Source organism: Sus scrofa, chromosome 15 (genome assembly GCF_000003025.6).
Source record: "Sus scrofa isolate TJ Tabasco breed Duroc chromosome 15, Sscrofa11.1, whole genome shotgun sequence".
Lineage (NCBI taxonomy): Eukaryota > Metazoa > Chordata > Mammalia > Artiodactyla > Suidae > Sus > Sus scrofa.
In genome coordinates, this window is record NC_010457.5 from 116,498,218 (window position 1) to 116,516,903 (window position 18,686).

An 18,686-nucleotide genomic window follows, 5' to 3' on the forward strand; every position below is an offset into this window, starting at 1 on the left:
CCTGGTAAACCCCTATGAGGCATTCATCATCTATTGGTTTAACAATTTCTTTTTTTAGTTCTATTATGCTCCATCCACTATGATTAGTACTGAATTTGCCTTTCTAACTCAAAATATAGATACGAAGCATCTCTCATTTATCAAGCTTAGTTTTACCCCTTTATAAATTGCTATATTTGTTTTACCATAATGTGTACTTTATCATGAATTTTAAGTCCTTAGGCAATGAAAAAGTCTGGCTAAATGATGTTAGGTATTCAAAGTTGTTTAAAATACTGTGTACTATTTATTAATAAATCATTTAGCAAAGTACTTGAGTCATTAAGACCCTTAATAAATATTGAGTATTATTATTTTAATATTATCAAACACATTGTATTATCAAACACATTGGTTATTTGACAGCAGTAAAAATTAAATGTAAAAGTATTAAAGACATTTAAATACTAATTTTCACTCAAATATGATGGACTGTTTTGTATTTTTAGTACATTTCCTCAAATTTTAATACTCAGTTGTATAAAGCACATTTTAAGATTGTCTTTGTTTTATAGAATCTAAACAAGGAAAGGACATAAAATCTGTAACCTGCCTTTGATGAGAAGTGCATCCAAATTAAGTTCTGATTAAAATTTATTCTGTTCTTAAAGCTGAAAAAATATTCCATTCTGTCACTTTTGAAATATGTTTGAAAGCTCTTAGATCTAGAGAGAGTCCTTTATAATTTATCACATTAATATTTCCAATAATCCTGAAAACTCTTCTTTTTTAAAAATTAAATTCACTGATTCCTCATAATTCTTACAATACATGTTTACATATTTGAAAACATTCCAAGTTCTCCACGTTCTTTTTAAGTCATAAAAAAAGATTAAATATCCCACTTTTTAGGTTGGGAAAAGTTATTGTATTGCTTTACCAGTGACAACAGTTATAGAATTTTAAAGCTAACGGCATCTGTCACGTCACTGATATGTTTAGGGAAAAAATAAAAAGTCCACTTGAACTATAGTACAATCTGCGTATTTTCTACAGTTATGATAGAAATCAAAGAGTAAATGAGAAAAAAAAAAAGCTATATGAGCTAGTTCAAAAAGAGAAAATTGTATATTAAGTTATCTTTAACATTTTAGAATATTTAAGAGAAAGTAATGCGAGGATGATTTTTGAGAAGATATTTAAAAAATTAAGCTGAATCTAAAAGGGAAACTGTATATCAAATTGGAAATAGTATAATGACTTTTCATAAACATTACACAGGAACCTGATATGGTCAGCACCCATCTTCAGTTTGTCATTTAGACATCGACATTAAATGACAAAATGATGAGAATGAGTTACGAGTTGAGGATAGGAAAAGTACCTCTTACTCATCACCACATCCCAGTCTCTGACATGAGGTAGATGCCAAAGATACCTCCTGAGAGGCCTGCAAGAAAGCTGTAGACGGACTTTGAATTCAAAACTGATGCACCCTAACTGGTCTTCTATACTGGGAAAATATCTGTGCCGTTTCCATAACGCTTTTAAATCTACACACTCCTCCTTTTGTTTTCCATTCCCTTTATCCAGTTACTACCTTCCTTATCCCAGTACATGTTACAAAAATACCCCAAATATTTCTAATATTTTTTCTAATAGACCACAAGAAGCACTGCTTCCTTGCCTTCAATTTAACCTTGCCCCAGTAATTCTACCCACTATGATAAAACTTCTTTCCTGTCCATTTGTTTCCCTACCTGTCTTTTTAATTTAGTCTGAGTTGTATATTATTGAAACTAATTAAAAGCTTACAAAATGAGGTGCACTTTTAGTGCAATATTTTTACATATACAGTTTTCATATGTAGATTGCATATATATGTGATGATGTGCATATATAGATTACATGAGTGTGTATATTTATTATATCTTCTCATATAATTAAAAACATCAAAATGATTTCCTAAGAAAATCATGGACTTGGTAAATAGACTTGTGGCTGCCTGATGGGAGAGGGAGGGAGTGGGAGGGATCGGGAGCTTGGGGTTATCAGACACAACTTGGAATAGATTTACAAGGAGATCCTGCTGAGTAGCATTGAGAACTTTGTCTAGATACTCATGTTGCAACAGAACAAAGGGTGGGGGAAAAAAAAAGTATGAATGTAAGGATAACTTGATCCCCTTGCTGTACAGTAGGAAAAAAATAAATTATAAAAAAAGTAAAAAAAATAAATGTTTTACATGGAAAGAAAAATAAAATAAAATAAAGTATGACCAGATATATTCAGACAAAAAAAAAATGATTTCCTGAAAAATCATCTTCCAAAACTGAGAATAGGATTCCCTTTTATATCCAAGACAAAGGTATAATGAATACATTTTAGTTTAGAGGAGTATATTCATGTGGATTTAATAAAATTGGAGCACAGATTCTTTTTTTGTCTGAGTTACTATATATATGTATAAATGCGGTATATATATGTATGTATATATATGTATTCTTTTTTTAATATTTTAAAGGGTTACATGATAGCATCCTGTGATGCCTGTGGAGTTATAAAACTGTGGGATTTTCGAAAGCTCTTACCAATTGTGTCCATCGATGTAGGTCCAAGTCCTAGCAATGAGGTGAATTTCGACTCATCAGGTAGGATCTTTTTTGTTTAATATTTTTGACCAAACTAACAACTTTAATATTTGTCCTCAAACTATTTTCTATTTCCACTTTAGTTTTTTTTTCTTTCCTCCTATGTAAATTTCTGTTCTTAATATTATACTAGAATATATTATGCTATATTTATCATTATATATCATATCACATCATATAATGAAAGTGTTACATTTATCACATATGTAAATGAAGAAATAGTAAAGGAGATAAATGTATGCTAATTTAGATTACTCAAGTATCTAGTACTGTTATGCAAAATTTGGAGTCTGCATCCCTTAGAATGACCATCCAATGTAAATAAATTGAGCTTTTTGAAGGCAAAATGGCTAAATGTAGGAAAAAGCAAAATTTTGGCAAAAATAAAAGTAGAGGAGTTCCGTTGTGGCTCAGTGGTTAATGAATCTGACTAGGAACCATGAGATTGTGGGTTCGATCCCTGGCCTTGCTCAGGGGGCTAAGGATCTGGCATTGCTGTGGCTCTGGCGTAGGCTGGTGGCTACACATCTGATTAGACCCCTAGCCTGGGAACCTCCATATGCCACAGGAATGGCCCTAGAAAAGGCAAAAAGACCAAAGAAAAAAAAGATTTTTTTAATAATAAAAATAAATAAATAAAAGTAGAATATTTTAATGAACTATTTTAGTTTATAATTATTTAGTAATAACCCATATTCTCTATATTTTATAATTAATTTTAAATATATACTCACTGTGTCCAACAATAAATATTTTAATTAGTAATATTTGTAATATTATTGTGTAGCATTATTCTGTGGTAATATAAAGATTATTAATGAGATAAAATATTTTATTCTTGCTAATGATGAGTAGTGTAACCACTTATGTTAATCACACAATGGTTCCACTTGCCCATTTAAAATTACAGTTATGTCTATATCTTTAATGATGCTAAATAATGTATACCTGTTATTGGATAATATAACTTATCCCTGTTATCATGATGCATTTTTTAAACTTTAAGTTTTGAGAATTTTAAAAATCTTTGATGCTTATTTGCAATAGCTCGAGGTGTAAAGATAATTTTAGATAAATTAAGATGAAATATATATAAAGGAAGTAATAATGTTATCCATATTGGAGTTCCTGTTGCTGCGCAGTGGAAACAAATCCGACTGTGAACATGAGGTTACAGGTTCGATCCCTGGCCTTGCTCAGTGGTTAAGGATCCGGCATTGCCATGAGCTGTGGTGTAGTTCCCAGATGCACTTCAGATCTGATGTCGCTGTGGCTGTGGTGTAGGCTGACAGCTGTAGCTCTGATTGGACCCCTAGCCTGGGAACCTCCATATGCTGCGGGTGTGGCTGTAAAAAGCAAAAAAATAAAACTAAAAAAGTCCATATTATTTCTGTAGTTCAGAAAACATGAATATTATAGGAGCAATTCTAGAGTCATAAGGTAATTGTTCATTTCATGGAATTGGTTTCGTGATATTACCATCACATATCTGGAATTCAGAATATGTACATTTTTCTTCTTAACAAACTTTAAACTGTGTTCCCATTGCAGATTTGTATGTAAACCACACTGATAACAATGACTTCTTTAAAAATCTTTTAGTAGTGTTCTTGACATTAAGATATTTATGATCTGCTAGAATTCAAACAGAAAACTGTAGAGAATAAAATATTCCAAATATGAAAATTTTATTTTATTATGCAAACACCCATTTCTATTTCAACTATACTTTTTGATATATAGAATATGCATTGACATAATAATTCCAAAGGAGATTTAATTTGGTTTTCATAAACATTTTCACATCTATAAATCCCTTTTTATTATCTTGAGGTAGCATCCAGGTATTCATGCCCTTCAGTTTTGAACTCTGAAATTTCAGAACTTTTGGCTATAGTTTCTAATGACAGAAGTTAAAAGGTCTTTTGAAATGCTGCACAACTAATACTAGATATACATTTTACTATAGTAATTATTAATTATGTTGCCACTGCATTTTACTGTCTTTGTCATCCAGCCCAAAATTTCTTTTCTATGCATTGTCAGGCAAACCTTATTTTAAATAAATGTCAATTCCTGTCTTACTGTCATACAAGTCAATGTCATCTTAAAGCCCCTGATACAACAAACAATTTTTTTTTTATCTCTATGACTGCTATATACTTGATAATACACTAATATTTTAAAAAAACTGTCAGAATCAAGGATGGAACAATGAAAAACATAAAAGTCAGAGTGAAAACCAGGACCTTGTTAATGAAAACATTTCATCAGTTTGAGGGGATATAATTTCAACTTGCTCTTCCCATTCCTTTGACCATTTCTTCAAGGAGCATACTATAATTAATTGTAATTCTATGTGATTGAGAAATTAATATATTTTTCTCATTGAACAATGACAAATCTGTGATTCTGTTGAGAAGTTTTCAGTGACTCATCATTTAAAAAGTTTGGGATATATCAAAAGTTGAAGGAACTAGGGAGAGGAAACACAACATCTAATGAGGGTCTGAACAGAGAGATGAGAATAACAAGTAAAATACAAGAAATTATATTCATCTTAAGAGAGTAAAGAAAATGAAGTCAAGAGCAAAACAAGGAGTTTTCTTGTGGCACAGCTGGTTAAGGATCTGGCATTATCATTGCATTAGCTTTGGGGAACTACTGCATGCCACAGGCAGGGCCAAAAGAAAAAGTGAAACAAAATTGAAATAAGGACAAGGGCACATAGATCTCTTCTCACCTGCATTTATTCAGGAAAAGATAATTTAAAGGAAAAGAATAAAATGTATCATGAAAATATTTGAACTATGAGAATAAAATCAAATCTAACTTAATAAGCTCAAAATACACATTCATTTGATATGCTTTTATTTATTTCCAGTGGTAAGCTAACACAAGCATATATGCTATCATTATCCAAGAAGAGCAAGGGTATATAGACACTGCTGATAATAATTAATGTTTATTCAGTGCTCACATTAGTTTAGTTGTGTCAGATCATATTTCCAGATCAAAATTCTGTGGCAAAATTAAATTGCAGAGTTATATACCACTAGGACATTATTAGTCGCAGCTTAATTCATTGTCTGTCCTATTCTGAGATCATTATAATAAATTAATATATATATATTAATATATATTTTAAAAAATATAAAATATGATTTAAATATAAATAATAAATAAAAAAATTTTTCTCATATTATGTCCTAGATCAGTTTAATTTCAGAGCTTTTTTTTTTTTCCTTTTTAGGGACACACCCACAGTGTATGGAGATTCCCAGGCTAGGGGTCAAATCAGAGCTTCAGCTGCCGGCCTAGCCACAGCCACAGCAACACAGGATCTGAGCCATTCTGTGACCTACATTACAGCTCATGGCAATGCCAGATCCTTAACCCATTGAGCAAGGCCAGGGATCAAACCCGCATCCTCATGGATGCTAGTCAGGTTCTTAACCACTGAACCACAATGGGAACTCCAGAAGAGCATTTTGAAATTATGAGGCATGCTGCTTAGAAAGAATTGTTCCCACATACAATGGCTTATCTTAATAATAATTTAATAATAAATAAGCTATTTCTTTACTGCAAATCCAACATGGTATAGGAATAAATTGGAGTAGAGGTCATTAAGGGTTGAAACTGAGTTCTCTAACATTTGATTTCAAATTTTTATATAGGGTCACTTTTTGTACAACAGAATTTGGCAAAACATTGCACATCAACTATGCTTTAATAATAATAAAAAATTTTCTTCATTATTTATTAACCTCATAGTTTCATTTTAAATTTATAAAAGTAAATTATGTACTAATTAAATCTACTTTAACTTTTTTTAAAACAGATTTCTCATGGTATATCATTTTTAAAATGAATCTTTGATAGCAATATTTGAAAACCAGTGTTGTAGGAAAAAAATGTAGACTGTAATTCAGACCCTTAGATCTTCCCCACCTTTTAGACTTTGAGAAAATTACTTAATCTTTCTAAGTATACTCATAGAAATAATGGATAATTGTCTAGTATTCAAATGTGTTTCAAAGGGTTAATATATATTGCATAATGAATAAATTCTAATACAGTCTTATTTCATGCAGTATTAAAAATAACTTTAGTGGTAAACTAACAACATGGAAATAATATCATATATGCATACATAATAAAATCAAAAGATTTAAAGATGTATGAATCTCCATCTAGAATTTAGCTTTTCTGTTGCTATAAGAAATTAGCTTCTCACACATTTAAAAGAGTAGCATGTGACATAGTATTATTTACATGTTTTATTTGCAAATACATTGGCTGCAACAAACACAGATTACCTGTGTTTATAGATATATACATATATTAGTATATACTTATAACTTGTATATTTATAAAGGTATAAGTGTTCCTTTCTCATTAAACAGAGAGCTTCCTGGTAATATAGTGCTACATAAATTTACAAATATTCACGATCTAAATATCTCTTACTTGGCATACTCAAATGCCATATGTTTTATCATTCAAAAATTTATTACTATTTCAGAAAATTTTAAATGGAATTGTGTAGTTAAAGTAATAAAAATGAACAGTGAGAATTTATACATATACTTTTCTACAACTCTCATTTCATCATGTTTATGTAGTTCAGCAATATTTTTCACTCCCAGTAAAATGTTATTCCTGTACATTTGCAAAGAAGTCACATCCCTAGAAAATGCAGGAGCTGAAGTTTCAGCCAGATGGGAACTTTCCAATAGAAAGCCTATCAGTATCAGATCATCAAAATGGGCAAAGTTACTACCATTTGGAAGTAATCCTAAATATTCCCCATAAGCAGAATCACAGTAGAAATGCTAAAACAGAAAATAATATTAATAATGACCCATTGTAAATTATGAAAAGTACCAGACCCCTCCAAAATTTTTAAAAAATAATGAGATAACCTCCAAATTTTGGGTTGAATTTGATTTATTAGTTTCTGTTAGTAAAGGCTGCAGTTCATTGTTTTGTATTTAAAAGACAGATTGTGGTTAATTCTTTCTGTTGGAAACAGTGTAGTGTAATGGAGTAAGCACTCACCTACATGTTAGAAGCCCTGGATTTGAATTTTGTCTCCACTACTAACTAGCTGAATGATCTTGGTGAAATTTCTGAGCATTTCTGAGCCTCAATTTCCTTATATGTGAAATATTAAAAACTGTCACAACTTCCACTTCCAGCCAAGACGGCATAACAGAGACAAAATGTACCCTGTACAACTGAAAAAATAAAATTTATAAAAATCTGTGGTTTTCAGGCAATGAATGTTGGACAATGGAAGGTAGTACTGTGAGGGAGGAGTAAATAAGATGAGCTCTATGGCTGCCAGAATACTCTCTGGAGAAAATGCCTAGATCACAACTCCGTGGTGGACAAAAAACTTGGAGAAACGTGTCTGGCTCCCAGAGTTGGGGAGTTGGAGGCGGGTGTCCAAGGAGGCCAGAACAGCTAGAGTTTGCAGGCAGAGTATAGGATAGGAGACAGCAATGCAGAAGGAGAGCTCTGGAGATTTACAGAGGATCCTTGCCAGTTTTTAGCTGAGTAGGGTTTAGTATAGGAAAGCCACAAGCCGTGAAAAAATCCTCAGAGATCACAGAAACCTAGGCATACTTTGTTCTCTCACCAACCAGATTGGTAAAACTTTGCAATTCAAAAGGAGATAGACCAGGGATTGGCCAATTACTGCCCATGGGCCAGCTTGACCTGTATTTACATATAATTTTAGTGTTACACCTCTACACCCATTTTTTACATGTCATCTAAGGCTGCTTTGACACTACCACAGCAAGTTGGGTATTCACAATAGAAACTACATGGCCTGCAAAGCCTGAAATATTTGCTGTCTGGCTCTTTACAGAAAATATTGCCAAGGGAGAGTGCTCAGAAGGTTATTTATTATCTCAGTAGTGAGGCAACATCAGTCCACACCTCTGGATGTAGTCCCTTCTCTAATGTCTTTGGACCGTCAGAGTTGGCTCATGTAAAAACATGTTTATTCTTTCCTGGTAACTTAATGAGATTATTACTATTGTCCCCACCCCCCCTTTTTTTTTCCAGAAAAACTAGGACATGAAGTCAACAGCAATCCTAATGACACTTAGCTGATCAAATGTGCGGTCAGAATTTAAAGCCTGGGCAGTCTAATTCCAGGGAATAGAATTTAGACTTTTTATCATTCTACTTTTCATTGCAATCATAGTATTCAGTTTCACATCGATATATGACATCTATTAGGAGAAATATTTCATTTGCTATGAATATTGACATAATCTAATCAACAACCACTTGGCAATGTTTGACTCAAAGCTGATTAAGACACAGAATCCTAAAACTATTTGTCAATTAGTTGTTTCTGGAAAAAAAAAAAAAAAAAAGGTAAAAGAAGATCTTCTGAGTATTATTGGCCAAGTTTTTTATGTGTCTTATGTACAAGGGGGGACCCTAAGTACCTGCATGTTCCCCATGGAGCTGGAACTCCAACCCCATGCCTCAAGATAAATTCCTATCAGAGTAATCTGGGGTTGAATACATGAACGCCTGCAGGCACTTTTGCCATTTGTTGCAGTCTTGGCTAGATTAAAAATTGAAATAAGGAGTTCTCAAGTGGCAGAAAGGGTTAAGGATCCAGTGTTGTCATTGCAGCAACTTGGGTTGTTGTGATGCTGGTTGGATCTCTGATCAGTGAACTTCCACTCACCATGGGGAGGTGTAGCCCCCCCCCCAAAAAAAAAAGAGAGAGAGAGAGAGAAATTGAAATAAGAAAGGAGAAAAGGCAAGCTTACTGAGACCAGCTCAGCAAGAGGGGGCTGAAGAACAGGTGCTGTGGAACTTAAGGAAAGAAAGTTAATATAAAACAAGAGACAGAGATATTTATCTTAAGTAAAGGTGGGAACCAGGGGACTCAAGGTCTCAGGGACCAAGAGCCCTGCCTCAAACCACACTGCTTTTATTGTGCTCTTGAGGATTATATCAAGTGAAAAGGGGATTGTTGTAGGTGCAGGATATAGTGGGTTTTTTTATTATTTTAAAAGTCATTTAGCTGGTAGATGGTTAAATTTTTACTCTAAACTTTAGGCATTTAAGAATCATTAGCATTTGAGTTAGCTATCTATGCATAGCATTTCAGAGAATCCTCACTGTGCTTCTGCAAACGCATGGCATGCCTATTTGCGGCAACCCTGTGTGCCTAGGTTTGTACCTTGGTTTTCTTTGCTAATGCATATTCTGTTAACGACCACTCATAGACCACTTGGCCATGAGGTTCCTCTTTCTCTTATTCTTTAGAGGACATATCATGCTTGTGCAAATGGCGTGCCAATCTGCACAGGTCCAGCGCACCTAGACCAATGTATTATGTCCTCATTCAGCTGACCCCATGAATAACCCATGCCTTTAGGTCTTTGTTCTTAAGCATGAGTCATTTACCATCACCGTGACTGTTTCTCAAGCAGGAAGATGGGACAAAGTAAGGAAGGACAAGATGGAGTTTTCAGCAAAGAGGCTAACAAAATATTATAAAAACATGTTTCGCAACACAAGCTAACCTCTTTTATCTCTAAGACATAAGGCAGGGCTAAGCTAAATTGTTCCTCCAAAGAGCAAGCCCATTCTACCACATCAGTTTCCTAGGAAAGAGAACCACAGGGAGAGAGGATAAAATTTAAGAGAGCAAAGAAGACCAGATGACTCTGCTCAGTTATTTATAATCCCATGTTTGTATGCAAATCCATTTTGATTTTGAGTGGAACATGGACCTCTCTGCTACTGGAGAAAAGAACCAGAGGAACTGAAGGAAATCAGATTATGTATTTCCATTGGAGACCCAAGTGTGTGATTAATACCTACAATGAAGTATACTGCTTTCTAGGAACTGGGCAAGGTGCTCTTTCTTTTAATCACCATAGAACTATGAGTTTGGTCCCGTTGCTCCCATTTTAAAGAGTTTTGAGAGCTTTTAATTACATACATATATTAATAAACATGCCTGTATAATTATATGAGAGGCTGAATTACATTTCATTTCATCTTTAACTCTTAGAAATTTTAATGAAGAAATTTTAGAGATTCATAAGGGCTGGTTTTACACTTTACTTGTAAAAAAACACTTTTTTTCTCTTTTTTTTTGGAGGCATTTTTATTCACTTGACAGCAAGTATGGAAAATAACACGCTAATGATAACAAGGACACTCTGAGAACTTTAAGTAATGTGTATTGACCAAAGGTATATAAATTCAGAAATAATATTTTAGCTGTACAAAGTGTTATGACTGTTTCTGTTCTAATTGGTCTATTGTCCATTCTGATTGGTTGGTTGTGATGCCATATTAGTTTTTAAGTTTTAGACTACTATCATCCTAATAATGGAACATAAATTCTGAGAACTGAAATGCCTTTTAATTACACAAATTATGAAAGTTTAATATAAGTGAACATTATTTTTCCAAATTTTTAATATTTATACATATAACTAAATCTCATTGCTTTCAGATGCTGTTTGAAAGAGTGTCTAGTTAATCCAATGACAACATTGCACAAACTATGAGGCTCCCCTTTTGCAATTGTCTACATAGTTTTAGGAATAATGATTTCATCTCTCTAATACTCACAAATATCTTATCTGAGCCTCAACTGAATTTGTAGAAACATCTAGAAATTATTCACATCCCTTGCATCAGAAAAGGACAGTTAAGCACAAGGCAAGGCTCTAAAAATAAAGATTGTTATTTATCTATAATTTGTAACATGAAATTGAGCAGGACACTTAATCTCTGTTGCCCTCAACTTGATCTTCTCTCAAATAAGAGAGTTGGATTAAATGACTTCATCAATTAGGTTTACAACCTAAGTTTTACACAACTGAGTATTGCATTTTCCCATTGTACATTAGGACATGGTATCCTGAGATAAAAATAATAGTCTAAAATAAAACTTAAATGTGCTTTATACTATTTAAAACTTTAAAATCAAATTAACACATTCCACTTTCCCTTGATCCAAAATGGAATTAAATTTGATATAAAAATTGAGATTATTTAAAAATTGTGCCTCAATTTAAATAACTGTATTGCTCATCAGTACAAAACATTTTTTTTTTTCTTACAAACCCAGTAACACATTCAGTTTCTATAGTAATAGGAGTTTTGGTAACAAGAGCAACAATAACAACAATGCATAAGTTTCAACATTTTAATAAACTGATAACTCAAATTCTTCTTTCAGGGATTTATGAGATAGAATCTGACCCATTCTGGTTTAATCAGAGCAGGAAATAACTTATTAATCTCAAAAATTAGAGCATTATGCAAGTGCAATCAGCTATTGCAATTGCAATTGCCTGGATAATACAAAAAAATTCACACTTGTGTTGTTAAATCCTCAATTTTGTGCAGTATTTTCAAGACATAATTGTTGCTTAGTTCTCTGATGTAGTGATACTACATAGGAATACAATTGATAGGCATAGGTGTTTGGAAATGTTTTCCTATGTAAGTAAAATATTTCATTGGAATTTTATTACAAATGTTATGTGCCTGATTATATACACACAGTTTAAATCCATCACATGTCCAAAGAAAGACAAATTCTAAGTTACTGTCATCATATTTAAGGAAGACTAATTTTCTAGTAGCAAGTAAGAAATAGTTTTCAAATGCATTTATAGTAGTTATATGCATATAACAACTAATATGCTAATGCACAGTTATTGTCAACACATTTTAGAAATTTGAAAAGATTTGTATTTATATAACAAGTATGAGAAACTAGTTTCATGACTAGCCATATCTTAACATCATCTAAGCAATAAAATATTCCAATACATAGAATTAGCTATGCCTGTATGTTTATGGATATAATAATAATTACATGTTCATGTTAGAGTAGATCATTATGAAATATATCTAAGGATACTTTTATACATATTTATCAAGAAAAATGCATTTTATATAAATAAAGCATAGTCAGACTTTCAAATTTTTCTAAGGGGTACACAGTTATGGTAATTATAGTATATTATTTTAATCTAGTATCATGTAATAGTCATAGGTTTTAAAATAATTAAAAATAATGCAGTTGAAATTTGTAATTCACACACACTTCATGGCTCAAAGTCAAGTAGCCCAAGAATTTGTCTTCTTTTTAATAGATTGTTTATATAAAATTGAGTAGATTATCATCTTTAATCTGCCAAGCTGATACTTAATAGGATAATCCTTTAAAAGAAGTTGCAGTTCAACAAATGTGCTCATCAACCTAGAGCAAATAGCACACTACTCTTGCAGATGGAGCCTGCACAGTTGGCACTTATGATAACGTGAAATTGTATTTATCTAAAATTAAATTTCAAACAATATTCAAATATGATTCACTGAAATCTTATTGATCTCAGAGTGGCTTTTCTCACTTGTAATATAAGAGAGTGTAAATAAAAATTACTTTAAATCATCTTCAAGCAACATCCCCTACTCTACACTATACCACCAAAAGAAAAAAAATTGCAAAGAAAGAATTGTACAGTATTGGTATTATGAAAATCAGCACTGTAAATGTTTTGAAATGAGTTTGATGATAAACAGAATAATGGATATGCATTTGGAATAATATATACGCATTTCAGGCCATACCTTCTAGCCAAGAATTTTATATTCTCTCTGTTATATTTGGTCTAAGAGTTGAAATTATGTTAATTCAGTTGACAAATATGTAGTGTAAGCCTATTACCTGACAAATACTATTCTAACTACTGGGATTCAGCCATGAAGAGACAGGTAAGAGTCTATTTACCAAGTAAATTGAAGCAATAGACATGAATGTGCAAGTAATAAACTGGGAGTGTTGAAAACTCTAAGTTAAATTGTTCCACCTGTAATATGCTATAGATGCCATCAGAGTGTGATTTGTAGAGTATCCTATGTCTGTATATGGAGCTAGGGAAAAAAGATGGGCAATCCTGCAATATTAAGTACAACATTATGTGTTTCTATTCTCCTGGACTCCGTGTAATCGTTTTTGATTGTTTGTTATCTTTCACTATGTCTTTCATAATGTTTGATTTGTTATTTCATCCAAGCTTTGCTAGGAACCATTTCTCCTTATCAGAAATCAGTTGTAACAATGGATGTCTCTGCTGCTTCTGCTTCAGCTTCTCTTTCTCCTCTCATCCCTCTTATGTCCCTTCTTTTCATTCATCTTTCTCTTTCTCTTCCTCTTCCCCTTCCTCCAATACAATTATCTGAGTTAACCATATTTCTCAATATATAATCAATTTTATTATTCTTCTCCTAACATGTTTTATCCCTATTCTCATTCCCTCCCACTCCCCTTTGGGGCTTTTAAATATCCTTGATATGTTTCTATAGATTAGAAAAGTCTCTGAAGAATCTGTAGGTATTTTGTATATGTGTGTATCTGAGATTTTTAAAACTATGTTTTGTCATAAATTTCATTCAATTTCATGCTTTTTCATTCTATACTGTGTTCTTAGGTTTTATCCATATTAATATATGTCTAATCAGTTCAGTCTAGGGGATAGTATTCCATTTTTATTCTTTTTTTTTTTTTTTTTTTTTTTTTTGTCTTTTTGTCTTTTTCTAGGGCCACACCTGTGGCATATGGAGGTTCCCAGGCTAGGGGTTGAATCGGAGCTGCAGCCACCGGCCTACACCAGAGCCACAGCAACATGGGATCTCAGCCACATCTGCAACCTACACCACAGCTCACAGCAACCTCATGGGATCCTTAACCCACTGAGCAAGGCCGGGGATCAAACCCGCAACCTCATGGTTCCTAGTCAGATTCATTAACTATTGAGCCACGATGGGAACTCCTCGATTTTTATACATTTTAACATTTTATTTATCTATTGTACTAATGTAGGGCATCTAAATTTCCTATAAGCCCCTCCTACTTGAAGCTATGCTGCACTAAACATCCTTATACCTATCTCTATAGTGGGCATCTATGAGAGTTTCCCTATGGTATCTACCCAGGGAAGGACTTGCTATGCCATAAAATGTTTGTTATTTTATTTCGTATTCCATTCAGTACTGTCACATTGTTCTTCAGAATAACTATACTAGTTTACAGGCATTCAAGAAACTTCATTTCCAGTACTTGATAGTGCAGTTGACTGAATTGTATTCCCCCCAAAAAATCCATATGTTGAAACCCTAACCCCTACTGTGACTGCATTGGGAGACAGGACTTATAGGAAGTCATTAAATTTGAATAAATTCATAAGGGTGGGCTCTGATCCAATAGGATTGGTAGTTTAAGAAAAGGCTTGTGTGCACAGAAGGAAAGTCTTTGAGAGCTCACAGAAGAAAGCCATGGTCTGCAAGCCAGGAAGAGAGCCTTCACTAGAATCTGACCGTGTTGGCCCCCTGATCTGGGACTTCCAGCTTCCAGAACTGAGAGAAAACACATTTCTGCTTTTGAAGCCACCAGTCTATGATATGTTGTTAAGACAGCCTGAGCAAACTTATACAAGTTGTATTTGATTTTATAATTTTGTCGGTTAGTGGATACTACATACATTGCATTTTCCTAATTACTAGTAATGCTGAGCACGTTTTTTACATACTTATCAGTTTTTGGCTTTCTCATCTGGAAATCAACTGCTTTTACTCTTTTTTTTTTTTTTTTTTTTCATTGAGTTCCCTTTCCCTTGGGACTTACAGATTTGTAATAATTATCTGAGCATTAATCTACTGTTAAAGTGAATATTTCACCTAAAGAGATAAATATTTACTGGTCTCATCCATGGTATCTTTTATTAAATTAAAATCTTTAAATTTCATAGAATCAAACCTACTTTGTTTTTTATCTTAGTTTTGTTTTTTTTTGTTTTTTTTTTTTTTTTTTCTTTTAGGACAATGCTTGAGAATATATCTCCACTCTTAGGTCACAAAAATATTCTCCTGCATCTTCTTTTTTAGCTTTATGTTGTTACCTTTTACATTTTAAGACTTTGGCTCAAGGTGGAAGGAGTTGTTATCAGTGAGTGTTACCTGCAATAACAAACCAACCCAGAGTCTTCTTAACTTATCAGAGGATTTGTTTCTTGTTGTCTTATGAGAGAGCTTCAGATCAGCTCAGGCCTGATGCACTTTCCTGGGCTCCAGCTGAATTCCACGAGTCTTCTCATTCTAGATCCCAGGGCCTGCTCATGGGACATGCTAACCTTCTATAGGAAGCAGAGCTGGGAAGCAAAAGAGACAGTCAGTGCAATCACATTTATATCTTCTTTCAGATGTGACCTATATTGTCTGCTTAATATCCCATTGTCCAAAGCATGTTCATAGCAAGTTGCAAGCCAAGTATAAAGCCACATATAGATGGGGACATATACTGTTATCATAAATTTCAAGATATATCTCAGATAATGCCTAGAATTTTTAACTCTGTTACAGGAAAGAAACACAAACTTGGGAACAATAATTCAATGACTATACTGGGAGACCCAATGTTATTTTCCCATCTATTGAGACAGTTTTCCTGACACCATCAATTGTACAACTAAACCTTAACTTCCTGATCTGTGATGCCATTGCTATAGTATATCAAACTCAGGTATATAGACAGAGTCTTTTCCAAATTCTCTTTTTCTACTTTTTTGGTAACATTGTCTTTTTCTGAGTTGGTACAATTCTGTTCTTATTATTGGATGTTCTAGTATTACTTGATATATGAATATGAATATACTCTCTTTACTCTTCTTTTCCATAAGTATCTATTTGGCTTTTATTTCCTGAGAATTTTTAGTTACCTTTTACTAAGTTTTAAATTGTGTTAGTTATATCAGAGAACATGGCTGCCTAAAGTTGATCTCCTGTGACTTTTAAAATAGACAATTTGTCATTGTTCTTTGTATAAACAAAAAGAATGCATATGTGTACCTCTTGTTGATTCAAACATTTTTATAGAATTTAGTTTGAGCTTATTAACTGCATATTCAAATCATTTATAAACTTTATTTTATTTTTACTGCTTGAGCTCTCAGTTTCTGAAATGGATATAGTAAAATCCTTAACCCTGATTGTTAATTAATTTATCCTTATAATTCTATCAGTTTTGCTGTGTATATTTTGAAGCTACATTTTTAGATACATATATTTATAATCATTATAACTACTTGATTTTGTATCCATTTTTAAATTTTTCATTGGACTTGATTAACAATGTTTTGTCAATTTCTGCTATACAGCAAAGTGACCCTGTTATATATTTATATACATTCTTTTTTTCACGTTATCCTCTATCATATTCCATCAGAAGTCATTAAATATAGTTCCCTGTGCTACATAGCAGGATCACATTGCTTATCCATTCCAAATGCAACAGTTTGCATCTACTAACCCCAAACTCCCAATCCCTCCCTCTCCCTCCCCCTTCCTCTTGGCAACCACAAATCTGTTCTCCATGTCCATGAATTTGTTTCTCTTCTGTAGATAGATAGGTTGATTTATGCCATATATTAGTTCCCAGATATAAGTGATATCATATGGTATTTGTATTTCTCTTTCTGACTTACAACATTTAGTATGAGAATGGTTCCAGCTATGATGCTGAAAATGACATTATTTGTTCTTTTTTATGGCTAAGTACAATTCCATTGTGAATATGTACCACGTCTTTCCATTCATCTGTCATTGGACATTTACATTGTTTCCATGCTTGGCTACTGTGAAAAGTGCTGCAGTGAACATAAGGGTGCATGTATCCTTTTCAATGAAGGTTTGGTCTGGATATGACCAGAAGTAGGATTGCTGGATCATATGGTAGTTCTATATTTAATTTTCTGAGGTACTTCCATACTGTTTTCAATAGTGGTTGCACCAATTTACATTCCCACCAGCAATGTTGGAGGGTTTCCTTTTCTCCACACCCTTTCCAGCTTTTGTAATTTGTAGACTTAGTAAAGACAGCCATTCTGATTGGTGTCAGGTGGTACCTCATGGTAGTTTTGATGTGCATTTTTCTAATAATTAGTGATGTTGAGCATTTTTTCCTGTGTCTGTTGGCCATCCATATATCTTCTTTGAGATATGTCTCTTTGGCTCTTCGACCTATTTTTCAATTGTTTATTTGTTTTTTTGTTGTTGTTGAGTTGTATGAATTGTTTGTCTATTTTGGAGATTAAGCCCTTGTCAGTTGCATCATTTGAAACTATTTGAAATTATTTTCTCCCATTCCATAGGTTTTTGTTTGTTTCCTTTGCTGTGCAAAAGCTTTTACATTTGATTAGTCCCAATGGCTTATTTTTGGTTTTATTTCTATTTTCTTGGAAGACTGACCTAAGAAAATATTTGTACTGTTGATGTCAGAGAATGTTTTGCTTATGTTTTCTTCTAAGAGTTTTATGGTGTCTTGTCTTATGTTTAAGTCTTTAAGCCATTTTGAGTTTATTTTGTGCACGGTGTGAAGGAGTGTTCTAGTTTCATTGATTTACATACAGCTCTCCATTTTTGCCAGCACCACATGTTAAAGGGACTGTCTTTTTCCCGTTTTAGATCTTGCCTCCTTTGTTGAAGATGCATTGGCCATAGGTGTCTGGGTTTATTTCTGGGTCCTCTATTCTGTTCAGTTGGTCTGTATGTGTGTTTTGGTACCAGTACCACACTGTCTTAATTACTGTAGCTTTGTAATGTTGTGTGAAGTCTGAGAGAGTTATGCCTCCTGCTTGTTTTTTGTTCCTCAAGATTGCTTTAGTAATTCTGGGTCTTTTATGGTGCCATATAAATTTTGGGGTTGTTTGCTCTAGTTCTGTGAAAAATGTCATGGGTAATTTGATAGGTATCTCATTGAATTTGTAGATTACTTTGGGTAGTATGGCCATTTTAACGATATTAATTTTTCTAATCCAGGAGCATAGAATACCTTTCTGTTTCTTTGAATCCTCTTAAGTTTCCTTGATTAGTGTTTTATAGTTCTCAGTATATAAGTCTTCTACCTCCTTGGTCAGGTTCATTCCTAGGTATTTAATTTTCTGGGGTGTGATTTTAAAAGGTATTGTATTTTTATATTCCTTTTCT

At 33.1% G+C, this 18,686-nt stretch overlaps 1 protein-coding gene across 3 annotated transcripts in view; it reads left to right on the top strand.

The window, feature by feature from the left end:
- The window catches only part of SPAG16 (sperm associated antigen 16), a 951,825-nt gene that overhangs the window by 689,066 nt on the left and 244,073 nt on the right, over window positions 1-18,686 (top strand). For all 3 annotated transcript variants that reach the window (XM_021076085.1, XM_021076087.1, XM_021076086.1), the window contains one exon: window positions 2,504-2,630. In XM_021076085.1, the coding sequence (XP_020931744.1) occupies window positions 2,504-2,630 (127 nt within the window). The remainder of the gene's footprint in view (window positions 1-2,503; window positions 2,631-18,686) is intronic.